This window comes from Chenopodium quinoa, unplaced genomic scaffold (genome assembly GCF_001683475.1).
Source record: "Chenopodium quinoa cultivar QQ74 unplaced genomic scaffold, ASM168347v1, whole genome shotgun sequence".
NCBI lineage: Eukaryota > Viridiplantae > Streptophyta > Magnoliopsida > Caryophyllales > Amaranthaceae > Chenopodium > Chenopodium quinoa.
In genome coordinates, this window is record NW_018742205.1 from 7,756,931 (window position 1) to 7,778,017 (window position 21,087).

Consider the following 21,087-nt stretch of genomic DNA (forward strand, 5'->3'; position numbering starts at 1 on the left):
TAGTATTAGTACTTAGTAGAGGCATCAAATCAATCATAAACACCATCAATGGCAAATCTGGAATTACCACCTTTAACCCATCCTCTTTTCGTCATTTTTGTCAAACTTGCTGTTTCTTTCCTACGGAGTACAAGCAAGTTGTTCTTGTTGGTCTTAATTATATATGCATATTACTTCATCTAATCACATTTGCCTTTTGTCTTAATTCATTTTTCTTTTATTATTGTCATATTTTGACTTTTTTTTTTACTATGAACCGACACAAATAAATGTATAGGTCAATCATCAAACAATATATATACTCTCTCCATCTCTTAATTATATGCCTATTTCTTTCATTTATTACTTACATAATAGAGAGAAATAAGCATATAATTAAGGGATGGAGGGAGTATTTTTTTTGACGAAAATTATTCAAACAATATAAATTTGGCCGAAGTAGTGACTGTTTGGTTGATATAAGAAATTACTCCGTATTAAGTTGTTTGATAAATCCTCCACAATTTGTTTACTTAGTCCAACTTGTAGTGATAAATTTTACTTTACGCAATTAGTCAAATAACTTATAAAATTTACAGTAAATAACATGAAAAAACAACTTTGTAAATGAATTATTTCCAACCAAACTACAACTAAATAAACAATCATGAGTCTTAATTAAACTCGACCTAAACAAGAAGAACAACGAACTTCTCCTCAGACTTCCATTTACAAAAGGTAGGATGGCGAAATATAAATAAACGACAAAAAAAGGAATATAAACAAAATCTTGTAATACTGTATGATATAAAAGTCACAGCTCATATTAATAATAAAAAAAATAAAATAAAAAAGGTAACTACTGCTACTACAAAAGTCTAAAGCTTGCAATTAGCAGTTAATCCCCCCTTTCTCCGGTCCCCACTCCCAGCAATGCAGCAGTAGTAGCATTTAAAAAGAGCTAAACAATTAATTACACGATAATACACAATTATAAATTTTAAATTAAATAAAAATTGGCAATGAGACACCTTCAATTCCGGTTTTTGTAGCCTCTTCCTTCTTTCTACCTCCGTTACCAACTTCCCTCTAACCCTAAACTTTCTCTCTCCTTCAAATTTCCCAGATTTTCGATTTCAACCTTCTATTTCACTTTACTTATGATTTGATCATCTTTCTTCTTTCTCCATTTTCTAGAAACTTCTTAGCTTCTGCATCTGGGGTTGGATTCTGCTTCTTTCTTTGAGCTTTGAGATCGTCAAAGTTAAGTTTCTCTGAGCTCAATTTGCTGCTGATTTTCCATTTTCAGCTCTATTTCAGCTTTATTTTACCTGGTTAGTTGTAGTTTACCCCAATTTTTAATTTTTTTTTCCTGCTTGAATTTGATATGAATTGAATTATTTAGCTCCCCAAAAAAAAAAAAAAAAAAAGTTAAGATCTTGATGAAATGGGGAGAAAATTAGCTTTGATTCTATGGTTATCTGTATTAGTAAAAGTGATAGTAGCTCAAAATTATACACCAAAAGATAATATTCTGTTGAATTGTGGGGCCACCGACAAACAGACCACCGATTCCGATGGTCGGAAATGGAACTCCGACAATGGATCTAAGTTCTTGTCTTCAACCAAAAACACAACCACAGCTCCGGCTGACAGTCAAGCACCTGATGTTGCTGAGGTTCCTTTCTTGACTGCTAGAATTTTTCAATCTGAATTTTCCTATAATATTGCTGTTGCCCCTGGTCGGAAATTTGTCCGTCTTTACTTTTATCCCAATACTTATGCCGGTCATAATACCACCAATGCTATCTTCTCGGTCGCGGCCGGGCCGTTCACTTTGCTTAGCAATTTTAGTGCTGCCCAGACCACTGAAGCCCTTAACTATGATTACCTTATCAAAGAGTATTCTATCAATGTCGAGGGTGATACTTTGACCTTAACCTTTACGCCCTCATCCAATTATACCAATTCCTTTGCCTTTATTAATGGTATTGAGGTTGTGTCTATGCCTGATATCTATCAAGATGCTGATGGTACACCCTTTGTTGGTGGAGGTGTCAATTTTAATATCGATAACTCCACCGCCCTTGAGGGTTTGTATCGGCTTAATGTGGGTGGAAATTACATTCCTCCTACTAAGGATACCGGCCTATTTAGGTCGTGGTCTGATGATACTCCTTATATATTCGGGGCTGCAACAGGAACCACTAATGTTGCTGATGTTAATGTCACTTATCCTGATTCTATACCCTCGTATACTGCCCCTGTCGATGTTTACTCCACTGCAAGGTTCATGACAATGAACAATTCAATCAATGTCAACTTTAACTTGACATGGTTGTTTACGGTTGATACTGGGTTCAGTTACTTGGTTAGGCTGCATTTCTGTGAGATCTTTTCCAATATAACAAAGGACAACCAGATTGTGTTCAATATCTTCCTCAACAATCAGACTGCGACTCCTGGATACGACATCATTGCCTTGGCAGGCAGTAATGGGACACCTAATATTCAGGACTTTGTGGTGATTCCTCCCCCTAGTAAAGACCCCCAGCAGGATCTCTGGCTTGATCTGCATCCAGACACCAGTTCGAAGCCGAACTACTATAATGCATTTCTGAATGGAGTAGAGGTATTCAAGATAAACGGCACTGATGGTAGTCTTGCTGGGCAGAATCCAATTCCTGCCCCTACGCAGGAGGTTGTTTTCTCTCCATCAGGCTCGTCCCATTCAACTAGTCATGCTGCAGTTATTGGTGGAGTTGTTGGAGGTGTTGGACTATTCTTCCTGGTTGCTCTATTGGCCTGTTTCATCTCTCGCCGCCGGAGGTATGGAAAGGTCTCCAACCCAAGTGATGGTCCATCTGGTTGGCTTCCCCTTTCCCTGTACGGAAATTCACATACCTCTGGATCTGCAAAGACGACTACCACTGGAAGCTATGCTTCTTCTCTTCCTTCAAATCTCTGCCGCCATTTCTCTTTCGCAGAGATCAAATCTGCCACCAAAAATTTTGACGAGTCTCGTGTCCTTGGAGTTGGAGGTTTTGGCAAAGTTTACAGGGGAGAAATTGATGGTGGGACGATGAAAGTAGCTATCAAGCGTGGGAACCCACTGTCTGAGCAAGGTATACATGAGTTCCAAACAGAAATTGAGATGCTTTCCAAGCTTCGTCACCGTCACCTTGTCTCTCTGCTTGGTTACTGTGAAGAAAATGGAGAAATGATCCTTGTGTATGATTACATGGCTTACGGAACCCTTCGTGAGCATCTCTACAAAACCCAAAAGCCCCCTCTGCCGTGGAAGCAAAGGCTCGAAATTTGCATTGGTTCTGCTCGTGGATTGCATTACCTCCACACTGGTGCCAAGCACACTATTATTCATCGTGATGTCAAGACAACCAACATTCTGTTGGATGAGAAGTGGGTGGCCAAGGTTTCTGACTTTGGCCTGTCCAAGACAGGGCCTTCGTTGGATCACACCCACGTTAGTACTGTTGTGAAAGGTAGTTTTGGATATCTGGACCCTGAGTACTTTAGGAGGCAACAACTCACTGACAAGTCAGATGTTTACTCATTTGGGGTTGTTTTATTTGAGATCTTGTGTGCTCGGCCTGCCCTGAACCCGTCGCTTCCAAAGGAGCAAGTTAGCTTGGCAGAGTGGGCAGTATATTGCTACAAGAAGGGTATACTTGATCAGATTATGGATCCTTATCTGAAGGGAAAGATTGCTCCTGAATGCTTCAAGAAGTTTGCTGAGACCGCTATGAAATGTGTGTCAGATCAGAGTATTGATAGACCGTCCATGGGTGATGTGCTGTGGAACCTCGAGTTTGCTTTGCAGCTTCAGGAGAGTGCAGAAGAGAGCGGTAAGGATCTTGGCGATGTTGCTGGGATAGACTTTGTTGAAGGCAAATTTGACGTCGAGTGTGGAAAGAAGGATCCAAATGAATCCCGAACCTTTGATGGAAACGTGACAGACTCAAGGAGTACAATGAGCATCGGAGGTCGCAGTCTTGCAAGTGAAGATTCTGATGGTCTGACACCAAGTGCTGTGTTCTCTCAGATTATGAATCCCAAGGGACGTTAGATACATGTCCAATGCTTGGGAATTTCATCACCGAAATTTGGTGTTCCAGTCCTATTTTTCTGCCTAATCAAAGCAGGTTTGGTAATCAGTTTGTAAGCAACCAAAACACACAAGGAACTCCATTTCGTCATCAGACTAATAACACTATCCAAAATTTTCATCAATATACAATATCTTCGTTCATCGGTCCATGGCTATTTTTATTTAATTTCCATCTTTGATCTAGCAGTAAGTTGTATCTATAGTTCTATTTAAAGAGTGAAACTGAAATTGTTTTATATACCATATGTACTGATCTTTCTTGTGTATTTCAGTAATTTATGGTTCATTTTAGTGGGATTCATTTATTCTTCTAAACTCGCTAATCGGATTCGAGTTTTCATGCTTTAGTCCTTTGTTATGTTTGTTATAATTATATGTATGATTATTGCAATCTTGTTATCATGCATAATAATAATATAGAGTGCTTAATACTCGGTACTCGTATAATGTGAAAGTGGGTATGTAAATGTAATCGTGAATATGATGGTGACCCAAGGATAAGAAAGTAAATGCACTACCACTTAATACGGTTGTCAAATGTCAAGACACACATGGATGGGACCCATGTTGAGTTGATCGTTGTTACAGCCTAATTAGAAAAAGGCAAAATGGAAGGACGGCAATCAAGAAAGAAAGAGTAAGATAATTGACATGTCAAATAATTAAAATGGCTGGAATTAGGCTGGACATTATACAATAATAATTATGTTATATTCTTATGAGTATGACACCCCATACTAATTGTTTTACATGTCTTAATGTTTTGCATTTGATAGCTACTACGACTACTTGCTACTTAGTCCATTGGACGAATTCAATTCTAAACGATTTTCACTATTAAGACTTAGAGCAACATAATACTCTTTCCGTTTTTTAATTATCCTCGCACTAGTTATCCAATATTTATCTCATACTTCAACTTTTTATTGGCTAAAGAATGTAACGTAAATTGTATAGGAAGTGGAAATGAGAGTGGAAGGAAGGAGGATGAGAGGATAAAATTAGAGTGGAGAATGTGACATTCCTTTGTTTTATGTAAAACTAAATTTTGAAGACGTGGCATTTCAATATTGCACAAGACTAATCTATTTACGTGTATAAATTATAAATGAAGCTTTTAAAAACACGAGAAAATAATTGGTTAATACTCCCTCTATCCCTATTTTTTTGCTCCATTGTCACAATATGAGTCAAACTTAGAAAACTTTGACTACAGATTCCCGTTGTTCTACTAAATGAAATATAGTCATGTGAGATCTTGTTTGGTTCGTCTTATTGTAAATTTAATTAATATCAATTTTTTATAATTTTTACGCGTATGAAAATGAAAATATAAACGTTTTAACACATGTCTTGGAGACCGCGTACAGTTAAATAGGTCAAAAATAGAGGGACAGAGAGAGTACTTGATCTATCATACAATGATACAAAGCACTTCGTAATAGTTTTGGAATTTCCTTATCTCGTTGCACGCAAAAATGAGTCAAATATCTAAAGTCTAAACAAAAAAAACTACCCTCTTATTAAGGAAATACAAATAAAAAACTACATTTTATTCCAAATTTGCTATATGCTTGGAAATATTACTTTGTGCTCATAGCATATAGTGACGTAAAATTATATGTAAAATTATATACTTGTTTTGATGTTAGAATTGTAAATTATGAATCTCGGATTTTTTGAAAATCTGCCACTAGTACTCGTATAAGTTTATTATTTAAATTACGTGCAAATAGACGGTTGGGCAAGAGGACTCGATGGTTACTTGTATATGTAACAAAAGGTATAGAAGCCAATGTCATCACAAGATTATGATGACCCACCAAGAAGAAGAATGGGACTCTTCAAAAGAAATTACTCCTTCCGTCTCTAATTGTTTGCTCCATTGTCAATATTTGGATCAAATTTAAGTTTTTATAATACTTGAGCGGATAGATATCTAATACGCATATTAAAGACCGTAAAAAATCAAATGGGCCAAACAAGTAAGGACAAAAGTAATATAACTTTGTATTCATATACTTTCTACAAGCTTCAAGTGAGCAAATGATTAATTATCACCAGTCGAATCACATAGTCAAGAGATAGCTCATAGACTATCCATTTCTTTCAAAAAAAAAAAAAAAAAATCTTTTTAGTTAATTAGCTCATAATTCAAAGTGTATATGTGTAATGCCACTGAATATTGGATATACAAAATTAACAAGCACCATACAAAATGCAGCGTTTTAATAATGCTTGTAAATGACAATTGAGCAATTACTCTCAGATACAAGTAAAACAAATAACACTCATCTAATGCTTTTCACAACTTTACAAGAAAAAGGGAGATTGGGTAAATATAGAGGCATAGTTGATTGCACCTTGATCACAAGTCCAAACACCATGTACCACAATCCACAGATAGGTCATAGAATAGTTTCATTAAAATGGCCGGCCCTGTGCATCTACAATGGCAGTTATCTTCTTTAGTAGTTCAGCCTTGTTGGAGCCTACAAGCTTGTCAATTTCCTGTCCATTTTGGAGGAAGAAGAAACTTGGAGTGGCTTTGATATCAAACGAGGTGCTAAGATCCTGCACCACAGTAATCTTCACTTAATAACTAATGGAGAATATAGCATAATTGCAGCAAAAGGACATAAGTAATCAAAAGAGACAAGGACCACGAGGATCATGAATATTCTATTCAACAGTCTAATATAGCAGTGTGAGGATCATAAATATTCTATTCTATGGTCTAATATAGCGATATGAGAATCAGGAATATTCTATGGTTCACTATCAAATTACTTCACCATCAAAAAGAAGAATTTAGCACCAATCAGCATGGAGCAAACTTGTCTCAATTCAATTTTTAAATGTGTTGAGATAGATCCACCATCACATCCCTAGTTTCAGAGTTAATTATTGCAACTGTCCAACCCTTCCCATATCCAACCAACATATATCATAAACATAAGTCTGCTTGATAGCAGCAGTTTTGAATATGCTATAAAGAAAAAGTCTACTATGTCCCTTCTAAGTTCTATCAGAATGAATTGTATTACTTACGGGAAGCTCATCAACATCAATAGTGAGGAACATCAAAGAAGTATATTTCCGAGACAATTCACAATAATATGATGCAATCATCTTGCAGGGTCCGCACCAAGCTGCACTAAAATTTGCTATGATCTGTCAGGAAAAAACAAACAAACTTCAGCATGTTTAAGTAGAGCTTATTGTGATTTGTGAGAGGGGAGTAGGGAACCGATTAGCTGGTTAAAATACGAATAAGTTGCTTTGGCAGCATAAAGTCAAAACATGAGACAGTGATATTGACCTCATATAAGCTTTAGATAGATTCAACAATACCACTTTATAGCATAATACAATGAACAAAATAATTTTGTCATGACACACACTAATGATGTCATTGCATGAAAGAATATTGTACAAGAGTACAGTAATTAATAAAATTCACCAAATTACCACACTAATAACCCATTAAAATATCATTGTCTTAGACATAAACAATAAGACTAGGGCTACATCCTAGATGTATTTTTGTAATGACACTTACACAGTTATACACTCCTTCCCCTAAAAATAAAAAGGAAAAAGAAAGATAGTAAAAAAGAAAAGGGAAAAACTTGTGATGCCAGATGCCCTAAAGTTCTGTCAAAACATTTAAATACATACAAGAAATGCAAGCCTATCATAACCATGATAACGAAGCAAGTAGTTCCCTATTCCAGGACAAAGTATAGGACATAAAAATGAGGTACATAAGAAGGCAGCAGTTTCTAGAAAACAAGTGGAACAAGCTCATAGGCTAGCAACGAAGGCTACAATAATTTAACTTTGTTTGACTTGATGGCCAAAAAAAAAAAAAAAAAAAAAAAAAAAAAAAGAAAAGAAAAAGGTGATTGCACATTGGAAACCAGGAAGATTAAGGGTAAGGTGACAGCAAGTGAGACTGTGAGAGTAGTCATAAGGGAGATAAGCAAGCCCTCTAGCCTCATACCTCAAATTTAACTTAAATCTCTATTCATATTCCAAAATTATATCCCCTTCTAGTTTCTAATTTCATACATTAGGCTGCTGAAATACCTAAATTATGACAATGAGCTCTTTCCCACACAGCTCGGGACAAACAAATAGCTATTAAAATGTAAAGGCTAATAAAGGTTGATTTACACGTTTTGTAAGAACTAAGAAGAGAAGCACCATAAACACCAAAAAAAATTGTACAATTGAAAGATCTTTCCTTTGAAAATCTTAAGTGATAAAACTTACAATCTTGTCTTGTTGATTTGCAAGCATCAACTTTTCCTCCCAAGCTGCAATTGTTGTAATAAGGTGCACATTTCCATCGGCCATAATATAATGAGCAGAAGAATCATCATCGTCATCCTGCACCCAAAATCACTACATTTAAGTAAAACTGTCATGTCACTGTGTGATGCCAGTGCCAAATGCTCAACACCGCAACATGAAACACAAAAATCTCAAATTGATAGCGCAAAGCCATTGCTTGACAAGCCCTACCAAAGATGCAAGTCCTTACCATCTGACATCTTCAATAGCTAAAGGCTATTATTCAAATCAGAACTCAAAGAACAATCACCAAAAAACCAAAGAAAACAATTATTATGCCATCCCAATTCTCAATCAGAAATCCAATTAAGCTATCCTGCCATTGCTACTACACATACACACTCATCTAGTAAAAGATAATAATACCTTAAGAAAATGAGAATGGATTTTTTATTTTTATTTTTTTTTTAAGTGGTTTGGTTTACAATATCCCACATGAATATCAATTCAGGGTAATGCATCTCCACTCACAAACACCCTTGTTATCGCTCGAAACCATCTTACCACAAGTTAGTAAGTGGAGAGCATTTGCCTGAGACATCATATATCAAACGACACACGATAAACATTCTCTTATTTACACAAAACGTGCCAGTAATGCAGAACCTGTAAAATTTTCGTATGTAAGAGGGATCTCAGTTTAAAGGTTGTTGGTTAATCACTTAGGCAGTGAACTTAATGATTAAAAAAAGTGACCAAAAATAGCATTGGTAGAATAACATAATATAAATATCTGACTATCCAAGAATAGCTTAGGTCCATAAAAACTTACTCGTGAAGCACACAATCCCATTTTACAGCCTCCGCAGCACAATTTACTAAAGATGCGAGCCAGGGTGCTGCTGTCAGAATTGCCTGAAATAAATATAATCAGGAAATTTAGCAGGATCCAATTTTACAATCAGCAGTCCATCAATTAAATAGAGCAAGCAATTCATCCTTTTATTAGTAACACCAGCAATATAATAATTTAAATAACACCTTTTTAATATTTTTTTTGTAGAAGAATTAAGAAGCCAAAGGAAACTGTCAAAATATATAATAGTATGACAAAGTTTCTAACACTTTAAATACTGAATTTATACGAAAAAAAAAAAGATAGGGGATTTCTGCAGGCAAATCAGTGAAGATAATCAAATAAAAGTGACATGATACCTTAGATTAGATAGGATTTAACTAAACACTCAATTTTAGAAGAATTCACAAAAAGAAGAAAACTTTAGCACCCATAAATTAGATCTGCAATAGTTAGAAGATAATGAATGAATCATATGAGACAGCAAAGATCGAAATTGGTGGATGCAAACCTTTGAACAGGGGAAACCCAAAACCCTAATCTTCTGAAATCGACGAGAATTACAAGACTGAGAGAAAAAATCTAGGAAGAATTTAAACTGGGAAATGGAAAAAACGAGGAAAAATAAGAAGATAAATTGGGGGATTTGGAGTTTGTAGTGTTGTAGAAAAAGGTAAGTGATGCATAAATTGTAGCGGAAGACTAGTTAACATAATTAGACCAAGTGCACAAGTGCTGTGATACATACACCTACAAATCAACTTTACTTTCCATTTTTACTTTTTGGGTCAAAAATTATAGGTTTTAGTGTGAACACCTAAGTTGGACTAGTCCTTTCTTGGAGTATTTCTTACGAACTTGGATTTTAGCATATGCATCATGTGCCCAATTCTACTAATCTTGCCCAATCTTTACCTAATAACCTAATTTAATACTTCTACTATTTTTTAATAATTGAAACACTTCTCTTTTCACGTTTGTCAATACACTATTTCAATTGTTAATATCTTTAATGACCAATGTGTAAAAATTACGTATAAAAATTTGATATTATGAAAGTATAAATCGAGAAGAGTATAACAAGATCCCACATGACTATACTTTTTCTAACCTATAAATCACCAAAACTAGTCAAAGTGAGATATGTGAATAGTGTAAAAGTCAAAATGTTGCAAGTAAAAAAAACGGAAGAAGTACAAAGTAGGTAATGATGCAATTTCAAATATGTACTTTGTATGACTAGGGTTATTTATCAATTTTAAATCCTATCAAATCGGCTCACTCCAAATTGAATTGAACATCGGAAAACCAAAAGTATAAAAATTTAAGATTTGAAGATCAGTCGATTATGTTAAGACTAATACTAGACTAGCCTAATATAATTAGTCTAAAACCTAAACTAAATTGAATATAGACTTTATCCCCCCCCCCTCCTCCTTTACAGATATTGAAAGGAAAGACTAATTTTTAAAATACACATAACCTTCGATATCTTTTCACCATCCTTATTAAGTTTTCAAAACAACCATGCATATGTAAAATGTTTGCCTAACTCTACTTTGTTACTACCCCTTGGTCTCTTTTTGTTGTTTTTGATTGAGGCTTCGCATTTCCTTTTCAACTAGAGAACAAAATTCAACTTAATCTCAAATTTCATCCTCATTATCTCACATTTATTTTCTTACGTTTTAATTTTGATAACATTAATATTGAATCTCCTCTATCACGTATATTAATACAATATCTATTGTATATTTATTGGTAACTTGTATATAAGAAAAATAAAATAAAATTACTTGTCCGAAATATGTCAACCTGTCCCGAATTAGTTGACTAGACAATTCGAGAGTATGTGAAAAGTGTAAGGGTCTTAGCCTTAAATTGCTTCTAGTGAGATTGAACAAGGGATGGCAATGGGCCGAATCTGGACCGGATCTGTCTGGATCCAGATCCATATCCGTTTTCAGACCTTGGATCCAGATCCGTCGGATCTGGATCTGGATCTGAACACTAGAATCCATATCCAGATTCACCGGATCTGCTGGATCCGGGTCCAAAACGGATCCTTTTGCTTTTATATGAATTTCTTAATAAAAACAAAAATTTTTATAAAACAAAATCCAATAATCCCAACATTCCCAAGAATCAAGCTTAGCAAAGTAGCTGAATCTAATAGCAAAATAGCAACCACTAGCCAGCATTAGGATTGAAAGTTTAAAACACAGCAACACCAAAGGACAACAGCAGCACTAAAAAGATCACCAAAACAACAAACAACAAAGCAGCTCTCTGAATTGTTAAAACTCTACTTGTTTCTACTTGGGTGATAGCAATTAGTACAGACCATAAACATTGAGAGCCAAAGAGTAAATGAAATCCATAGTAAGTTAGAAAAGAGATATGTTTTTTTTAAAAAACAGGTAAACGGATCCAAATCCGGATCTCAGAGTGAGATTCGGATCCAGATCCTTTTCGTATCCGACGGGTCCAAATTTTCAGGATCCAGATCCGTCAAAAACGGATACGGGTCCGCGGATCCGGGTCAGATCTGGATCCATTGCCATCTCTAGAATGAACCAAAGGTTGCTAAATACAATTGGGTGTATGGTGCACCTAATGTATTTTTTTTGCTTATTTATACTTATATATTAAAAAGCGTTCCTAAAACAGAATATGTTCCATGTGTCACCTTTTTATAAGTCCTATAAATATGACATGTCAGCAATATGTGCCACGTGTCACTATAATCATGACATGCCACCTTCACAACATGTATTAGATATGACATTTAAAAAATGCTTATAGCAAGACTTGAACTTGAGACCAACAAGTCTTACCATCTTAGCCATTTATTTATTGTGTTTTTTAATCTAACAAAATTATAGTTAACTTAAATAAGATAATTAGTGTTTTATTATACTATTTGTTTCCATTATGTAATGATTGAGTTTGACAACTAAAAAATGCTTATAGCAAGACTTGAACTCAAGACAACAAGTCTTACTATCTTAGCCATTTATTTATTGTTCTTTTCAGTCCAACAAAATAATAGTTAATTTACATAAATAATTAGTGTTTTTTTTATATTATTTGTTTTCATTATGTAATGATCATAAGACGATTTAACAACTTAAGATTTGAAGTTTGAAAAACTGTATATGAAAAATAATAATTTTAATTTTCTATTAAATAGTAATATATCATAACATATCATATATTGAATATGGTTCTCAATACAAATCTTTTTTCAACTTATGAAATTTTAAGATGATTATCAAGACACTAAGAAAAAACAATCGAAATTGATTAGCAAACTAAACAAGTACAAATTAGCAACTTGGGGTATTGCCCGAGCCACACACTAGTTATTATGATTAAATTAGAGGACAGTTATTACACATATAATCATCAAAAGAGAAAAAAAAAAATAACTTTTGTGTATATTACAGGCGTGTATGTAAAATTTTCAAAATCGAACCCTAGTTAACCCAATGAACAAAGTGGATGAGGTATGCGATTCAAAGTACTCCATAACCCATATGTTGATACGAATATAGAAATAAATTACAGAACGGAATAAGCGTGAAGAATAAACAATGACCCTCTGTATTAATTTTTGAATTAATCTGATGAAAGAAAGCACCATTTATTCCGAGTACTAATTACGTAAATTACAACACTTGAAATATCGAACAATTGCACACACACAGCAAAGACACCTTCTCTTCTCCGAAGCACCAAAAGCGTGGACTTTCTCTCTCTCATCTTAGATCTCCCAGGTATCATCCATTTCTCTCTCTCTCCCACACTCGCATTGCATTTCTTCATCTAAATCGCTGTTCCATAGGTAGGTTTTCACGAATTCAATCGATCAAATTGCCGTTTTTTTTTATTATTATTTGGAATTTTAATTCAGTTTTAGGTTGAATTTGGGATCATCCAAGAATGATGGAGGACGATAAAAAGAAGAAGAAAAATAAGAAGAAGAAGAATAAACAACAAGCCAAAACAACAGCAGCAGCCGACGATTCGGCGTCGTCTAATGCTGGAGAGACAAGTTCTGTTTGTGGCGAACAAGATAATTTGTCAAATGTAGTAATTGATGATGATAAACAACCTCAATATTCTAATGGCGTAAGTTTATTTGTTTTTGTTGCTGTTGTATAACTGCATTTTCATCATCTCCATTACAGTGATTGTATATTAATATCGAATTTGCTTGTATGTGAATTAGACATTTTACTGTGCTACCTGTGAATGTGCAAAAGTATCAAAGACTAGAAAAATTCCAATTTTGTTGGGTTTTATTTCTCTGATTTATTGGTTACTATTCTTTACAATCCTACAAAATAGGGTTATAGAAATCCCTATGATATACATATTATATACAAGGAAGCCCTTTTAAAAAGGCACTAAGCTGTACAAAAAGACAAAACAGTAAAAACAAGAGTAGTAACCACTTAGGATCAATACAAAACATATAGGAGAAACTAATTACATAGAGAGAGGTGTATGAAAATGTCATGTGCTTCTTCAATCTTCTCAATATTTCCCCCCTTTAGTTGAAGCTGTGTTAAACAATCCTAACACAGAGAGAAGATTGTGCTGTTGCTCATTTAGACATTTAGTCGTCAAGTTTATGAATTGAACAAAGGACTTGATGTGAAGCACATTTATGAAATTGCTAGTGATGTTATCTCTAACATAGTGGAAGTCCACCTTTTTAGTTGTTGGGGTTTTTCATAAAAGGTTAGATTATGGCAGATTGGTTGTTGCATAATAAATCAAATTTCAGTTTTCCAGGATATAAGAGACTATCCCAAGAAGACACAGTATCAAGTCAATGATCTTGCATTGAATGCTCAGTTTTCTAGTCATAGTCACAAAATCTAGTTATTAAATCAGTTGAATAGAAAATTCTGTGATATATATAGTACGAACAAGGTACTTGTCTACTTGATCACATGAAGTGTTGCATCATGAATTGACTCAATTCTTGCACTTTGGTTTGGTGAGGTTCAAGTATAACAATCATCCTATGATTCTTTTGCATACCTAGGGTCCTCCAAAATCTCTCCTTCATCTATTGACAACTTTACACCTTTGGGAAAAATGACATTTTGTTGGTTCAACCTTCTTCAAAATGTCAATTTATAAACTCTCTTATTCAACATGATCTAAACTACTCTATCGGTAAAGACCTTGACCTTAGCTTCTTTCAAGTTCCATCATCTTGTACTTGGTTCACCTTGACTTTTGGTCCTTATATGAGCATTCAAGACCAAAACCCTAAGTAGCTACACTCTCCCCTATAATAACCTTACAATTTTTTGGCTCCTAGAGCTATTTTTATGCTTCCCATTGGTAATGTGCTTTCATTTACAACAAATAAAGAGAGTGTTGTACATAGAACAGAGGCTTCAGTTCTTCCTATGAGTCTATGACCATGATGTTTTGAAAATAAAGATTGAAACTTTTCTTTGCTTTGATATTGATAAAGCCTTTGAATCTTTTCTTCTTGCTAGATCTTTCACAATCCTGCTGTGATACCGTATAATTCCAGTTAATGATCTTTTCATTTTCAAAATCAAAGGCTCTACCTTTTTGATTTTCTACTGGAAGAATAATTCCAGTTTTTCATTGTTTTTATTTCTCTTCATTTTTTGGTAACTATTCTTACTAAATATACAGGTGTACCACCCCCCCCCCCAAAAAAAAAAAAAAAAAAAAAAAAAATCTATGCAAAAGGCACTAAGCTATACGTAATGGCAAAAAAACAGAAGAAACATGACCAGTATCCTCCTAGGATCAATACAAAACGTCTATCAGATAGAATAATTACATTGAGAGAGGTATATGGGATATCATGTGCTTAAGCATTCTTCTCAGTAGAATGCATTACCATATTGAGTTAGATTCAAATTCTCTCAATAAACAAATATCAATCTTTGATAGCATCTCAGCATAATTCAAACATAAGTATATAAAACAGCACACACCGTTTCGATTGCTGCTCCCTTATGAGATAAGAAATTAGGCAAGGCTTTTTTTGGCCTGCCAAATTAATTGCTTTTCTGCAAGAATGAAGCTTATGTACGATCTCATGCAGATTACTGATTTTGTTATTATCTGATACCTATTATTTTAACTTGATTGTCTTTACAAAGATAGATTTTTGATTCTCTATTAGAATACTATGCTGTGAAAAACTGGACACAATGATGATGTTCGTTAGGTTTTGAATGAAACATCATCCTCATTAATTTTGGCATGGAAGAAAATGACAGAATATCTTTCATAATACAAACGCTCAAATTTTATCTCATCATCTAATGCCTCTTTAAATTTTCTTTGGCAGTGTGTTACAGTTAACAGTGAAAAGCAAAATTCGTTGCAAGGAGAGGTGATATATGTCAGATCAGTTGAAGTTTCTTGTAAATTTTACAAGGCTTTTGCTTATGCTTCACTATGGGTTGCATCCCTGTCATGATAATTTTTTTTCCTTTTGTATTTTTTAGGCTAGATTAAGAGATATGGTCAAACAACTACTTTATGAAAAAGACTCCTACATACAAAGACAGGTATTGATTTATGACATGTAATATGGGATATATGGTTATATATCACAGTGCAAACAAAAATCTTTGTGATGAAAATACTCAATTTGCTTCAATTGTTTTCCCCTCTTTTTGCAGGCCGACCTAGAGATGAAAATTAAGCAATTACAGACTGAAAATGACTCCTGGCATGAGAAAGAGGTAATGTTGGGTGGATTGTGTTGCATTGATTTCTGGCATGCTTGTACTGTTTGGCCTGGAACATTGTTACAATTCTTTGGAGTAGGGGGGTGGGGGGTTAAGAAACCAACACTCACAGTTATACTTATTCTCTAATTCTCAGGTGAGCCTGGAGCAGAGAATCAGCCAGCTGTTACAGGAGAATGCTGCTTTGAGTTTTGAACAGGTGAGAGTTAGGAAGACTATTTTTGTCGTAAACTATATGTGCTTTTTCCGTACTACCTCAGTTTTCCTGAATTCTACTAAGTAATTGTCGCTACAAAATTTAAGAACTTAATAGGGATTACTCATGTGGTTCCTTTCACTTTATGGAGAGTGATGAAGTGTTTGGGATTCAATTAAATAAATAGGTTCGCATAGGGTGGGGTAGGAGCTGCTAGAAAAAAGATTCCCCATGAAGAATACTCCCTCCGTCCCATAATACTTGGGACGTTGGGGTGGACACGTAGTTTAAGAAAATTACAAGTGGGTTCATTTAAAACATTTGTTTATTTTATAAAAGATTCTCTTTTGTATTTTTATATTGTAAAAAAACAAAAAGTGGGGGTGGTGGGGGTAGTGAGGAGAGAGAAAATGTAGGATTTGATTGGTTTTGGGGTTTGTGGTCCTAAAGAGAGTATAGGAAAATATTTTTTTATTAGTGGTCTCATTCCATATTTAGTAACGTGTCAAGTATTGTGGGACGGACGAAAATGGTAACTATGTCAAGTATTATGGGAAGGAGGGAGTAAAAAGTAAAATTGAGTAGAATACATAAAAACGGATGAAAACAGATAGTGATTAAAATTTAGGAAACGTGGGTAGTGGTCATTTACATATGTTTCTCTTCCTCATGTTTTAATGCACATGTCATTATTGTGGTAGCCTATGACTTCAGAATGAACTGTCTATTCAATGACTAAATTAATTATCTATTGTTTCAGAGGAATTTGCTGGAAAAATATCAGCATGTTGAGAAGGAGAAACATTCTCTTGTTGACACAGAGGTAAGATTTTCTATCTTGATGATTATTACTCCGTACTACTCATATTTTTATACTTGCCTAGCTTGATCTTTTTTCTGGTTTCCCCCCATCAAAAAACCTTCTGCACTGTTGCTTTCAGAACTTATTGTTGTCTTGTCATCATCACTGTATTTGTCAGTCAACTTCTAAGTCACCCAAAGCCTTTACTGTCATCCTATAGTTCTACTTTGTCATAGTATTTATTTACTTGCCTCAACCTCAGTTCACCTTCTGCTGCCTTCTTCGGTTAAAGATGGGAAGCTAAATACATATGTTTTTGTTATCCTTCCCTTAATGTGCAGAACTTAGACAAGGAAATGATCACGACTCTGAATTCTGAGAACGCAAAGTTGAAAATGCAGGTATGTAATGTGTTATGCCAGTTTGTGATAAATAATGTTGAAAAGCTAATTGTACTTGATTATTAGATGATTAACAAGTCAAGCATGTTACAGCATAGAAAGGAGGTTCATCTTCTTTGTTGGATAAGATTATTAAATTGGATTTAATATGTATCAGTCATGTACTTGAACCAAATTTATTTATCTATTGCATGTTGGTATATACACTTATTGAGAAAAATTAGGATTTCATGCACCATTTAGTTTTTTTACCAAAGCAATTTGCTTCCTCCGTTACTTTTCAGTTGCAACCAAAAACTTGGTGCACAAACCAAGGGATAGGAGAAAGTTAAAGGAGCATTATATACCACTTATATACCACTCCTACCTTTCTCTACCTCCCCTCCGTGAACCCATCATTACCTTCACAATTGGAATGGGTCATTACTGTTTCTCTCTTTAATAATCCACCCTCACCAGCACTTCAATTCCCTTAAAGGGCACAATTTCTACTTCACTCCCTTTGAACTTGCTGAGTTGCTGGCAAACACAACTCCTTTGACCACCAGATCTGAAATCACCACCATCGAGTGGTTTTTATTTTTGCAAATATTGATTTTTGGTGGTGTGTTGTTGTGCTCTAGTCTGTCTAATTGTGGGGTGCCAACATAATTGTTAAGTGTAGGCTTTTGGTAGTTTATTAGTGTTGTTGGGGTGGCCTTCTCGCTTTCCCTTTCTGGTTTATTGAAGTTTTGGTAGTGGTGGATTTTGTATGGCCGAGCAAAACTTTCCGAAAATCCGATGATCCGATCTGAAAATTATGGATATCCGATTTTCTATCGGATATCCAAATTTTGTATTTCGGATATCCGATATCCGAAAAAATCACTTAATTTTTTACGGAGTCTTTTTTAATGAAGACTTACTCTATATACTCCACAAAGGCCCAAAAGGCCTAAACCAACTAACCCTAATCATTCCCTCAAAAACTCCCCCCACCGCTCCCCTCTCTCTTATCTGATTCTCTATCTTCTCTCTCCTCTCTTTCCTCTTAGAATCTCATTGACTATTCTTTTTTAAGATTTCCCTCAGTTCACCTCCATCAACATCTGCAACCAGCCAACCACCAACAGCTTGCCCATCTTCCCCCCTAGATCCTCACGCGTCGCTCCACCCTCCTCCAGCCACACCGCCATCAACATCCGCAACCACGACGACTTCCCTCGAGTTGCAACATCACGTCAGCCCATCATCGCATATCACCACCATCGACAGCGCCCGCTCTCAAATCCCACTCCCTCAATCTCACGGCCGCTCCACGCCTCCACCAGCGACGGCTTCTCTTCTCAATGATAATTATTTTAATTTTTTTTTGTTCTGTAATTTGTGACAATGTGTAAAATTTCTTTGTTTTGAAATTGGTGAAATTAGTTGTTGGATTTTAAAATTTTCTAGTCTATTTGATCTTCTCATTTTAGCTCAATTTCAATATACAAGTACTCTGTTTATCAATTTTCCTTAACAAAAAGTTAATTTGGCCATTAAATGAATTTTTAAACAATAATTTGAAAAAGTTGGATATCGGATATCCGAAAATTTCGGATCGGATACGGATATCAAATATAGGAATTTTCGGATACGGATATCCGATCCGAAAACCAATTTCGGATCGGATATCCGATCCATGCTCACCCCTAGGATTTTGGTAGTATTGGGGTAGGTGTTGGTTTTAGTTGCTTGATGTCTATGTAGTTGCCTGGGAGTGGAGGCCGGAAAGTTGAACTATAGGGGAGGAGGCGAGGCTGGAGAGTATTGGGGTAGGCACTAGGCAGTTCACTTGGAAGGGGTGGGAGGTGCTTGAGGCTTTCAGATGGTGCAGTTGCCTGCTTAGTTGGGGTTGGGGTGTACTTGATTTATTGGCTAATGGTAAGGGGAAGACTAAGGAGAGCTAGAGGAATTAGTTAGTTGAGGTAGGGGTCATTAGATGTTATAGTTGGATAAACAGGGGCAACCTTTTTAATTTTATTTTTGGGTGCAAATTTGTGTATGTACTTAAAAAAAAAAAAAAAAAAAAAAAAAAAAAAAAAAGGAAGAAGAAGTAACATTGCAACTATTTTAAAATTTCCTGTAAGGATTGCGTGCTAACTAAAAAGAAACGGAGGAAGTACATATTTTTTCTGATGCTAAATTGAAAACAAAGCCTGGCAGGTTTTGGAGTTGGAAGGAGCTAGGAATAGTCTCTCACAAGAAAAGCAGCAGTTGTTAGACAACATTTCTAACTTACAGACACGAGTTCACGATGTTGAAATGAGTTTGGCAACTCCAGTGCCTCCAACTGATGCTCAAAAGGTTTGCTCCTTCTACCTTCTTCTTGATGTGCGTTTACACGCGGTCATTGCATATTGGGGAAGTCATGAGATGATCTGCCAATTTGAGTAGTGATGCAAATTAAGCATTCTATCTTGTGTGGCACACAATGAAAGTATCTCTCATACAGATATTTTGAAAGAATCTTTGTTAATGTCTATGTTGGGTTTTGACTTTCTGATATAGGATGCCTCTGAGAAAGAGAACTTGAATACTGAGATGGAAGAAATGTATGCATTGATTGGGAAATTGATGGCAGAAAATGCAGATCTTGTTGAAAAGGTAATTCATGAGTGCCACATGCAGTGTATGATGGTTTAGTTGCCTATTAAGATTATGAGCAGTCATTGTTATTTTGCAAGTACCTTTTCTTTAAAAAAAAAAACCTTTTTCCTTTTTTTTAGGGGGGGTGGGGGTTCTTTTGTATGTATAGTTTTATAATTTGGATACCTGAAACCTCTCCCTTCCTTCTTGAACCCCAAGATTTAAACCTCATTCACTAATCCTTAGGGCAAGAGAATGAGCAATTCTGCTCATTTTTTTCTTTGACATTTTTTCCTGTGATTGTGATTTGTTTTAGGTGAATCAGATGTCCATGGAGCTTGGTCAACTAGCTGTAGTGCCTGATATTACTTCAGTGGACATACCTGATTATTCCTCTGCAAATCCTGTGTCTAGATCCACTGAGGATATTCAAGAGGATAACTCCTTGTCAACAAAGAATCTCGAGTCTTTTGGAACAGCTCCAATCAGAGATGAGCAAAGAGTAATGGATGAAATAAACTCAGAACATGCTAATATAGTCCGGCATTCATCAGAAACCAGTCTGGCTGGAGAAATAGTGCAAATTTCATTAGATGAAAATGAAAGTCAGGATATAGAAGCACAAGCTTCTGTAGGTGTAGGAGATGAGAGTGTGCCACTTGCTGATGCTCCTCTGATCGGTGCTCCTTTTAGGCTTATTTCTTTTTTTGCGAATTATGTAAGTGGTGCCGATCTAGTCAACAAGGGTCCAGCAAACTCACCGCAGTAATCTAAAATATGTTCTAACTTGTAGAAGGTCCGTTGAGATAGAAAGGAAATAGATGGTCAGACTACATATTTGAGTTGTTTTACAGTAAACATTTTTTAACACAAGATTGGACTACAGACTTTACTGTCCTATTACTTTTTTGTTGTTGGCCATTTTTTATTTTTGGTTATAATGGCCAACCTGTATCACCTGATATCATTGAAATTTTGATTTAAATCGATTTTGGGGAAGTAGAATTAAGTTATTTTGTTCGACTTCAATATTGGAACCATGATTTGCTTG

At 35.3% G+C, this 21,087-nt stretch overlaps 3 protein-coding genes across 6 annotated transcripts; 2 read left to right on the plus strand and 1 right to left on the minus strand.

The window, feature by feature from the left end:
• The first annotated feature begins 939 nt into the window (after positions 1 to 939).
• On the plus strand, positions 940 to 4,428 carry LOC110731665 (receptor-like protein kinase FERONIA). Its single transcript, XM_021911547.1, has one exon. It carries the CDS (start codon positions 1,427 to 1,429, stop codon positions 4,064 to 4,066), a length of 2,640 nt encoding a protein of 879 aa, XP_021767239.1. The 5' UTR covers positions 940 to 1,426; the 3' UTR covers positions 4,067 to 4,428.
• A 1,719-nt stretch (positions 4,429 to 6,147) lies between these two features.
• LOC110731691 (thioredoxin H-type-like) lies at positions 6,148 to 9,993 on the minus strand. Its single transcript, XM_021911572.1, has 5 exons — positions 9,775 to 9,993; positions 9,240 to 9,322; positions 8,387 to 8,503; positions 7,160 to 7,282; positions 6,148 to 6,682 (listed from the first exon to the last, which is right to left on the minus strand). Exons 2-5 carry the CDS (start codon positions 9,258 to 9,260, stop codon positions 6,533 to 6,535), a joined length of 411 nt encoding a protein of 136 aa, XP_021767264.1. The 5' UTR covers positions 9,261 to 9,322; positions 9,775 to 9,993; the 3' UTR covers positions 6,148 to 6,532.
• A 2,761-nt stretch (positions 9,994 to 12,754) lies between these two features.
• Positions 12,755 to 21,025, plus strand: LOC110731717 (interactor of constitutive active ROPs 2, chloroplastic-like). Of its 4 annotated transcripts, none has more exons than XM_021911618.1 (11): positions 12,755 to 13,042; positions 13,208 to 13,397; positions 15,622 to 15,666; positions 15,782 to 15,844; positions 15,959 to 16,021; positions 16,164 to 16,226; positions 16,984 to 17,046; positions 17,367 to 17,426; positions 19,614 to 19,754; positions 19,959 to 20,054; positions 20,353 to 21,025. In XM_021911618.1, the coding sequence occupies exons 2-11, from the start codon at positions 13,209 to 13,211 to the stop codon at positions 20,803 to 20,805; spliced, it is 1,236 nt and encodes a 411-aa protein (XP_021767310.1). In that variant the 5' UTR covers positions 12,755 to 13,042; position 13,208; the 3' UTR covers positions 20,806 to 21,025. The 4 variants fall into 4 exon arrangements, with proteins under 4 accessions (XP_021767310.1, XP_021767303.1, XP_021767294.1 ...); XM_021911611.1 differs by having other exon boundaries at positions 12,756 to 13,042; positions 13,186 to 13,397; XM_021911602.1 differs by having other exon boundaries at positions 12,759 to 13,042; positions 13,180 to 13,397.
• Positions 21,026 to 21,087: the final 62 nt, after the last annotated feature.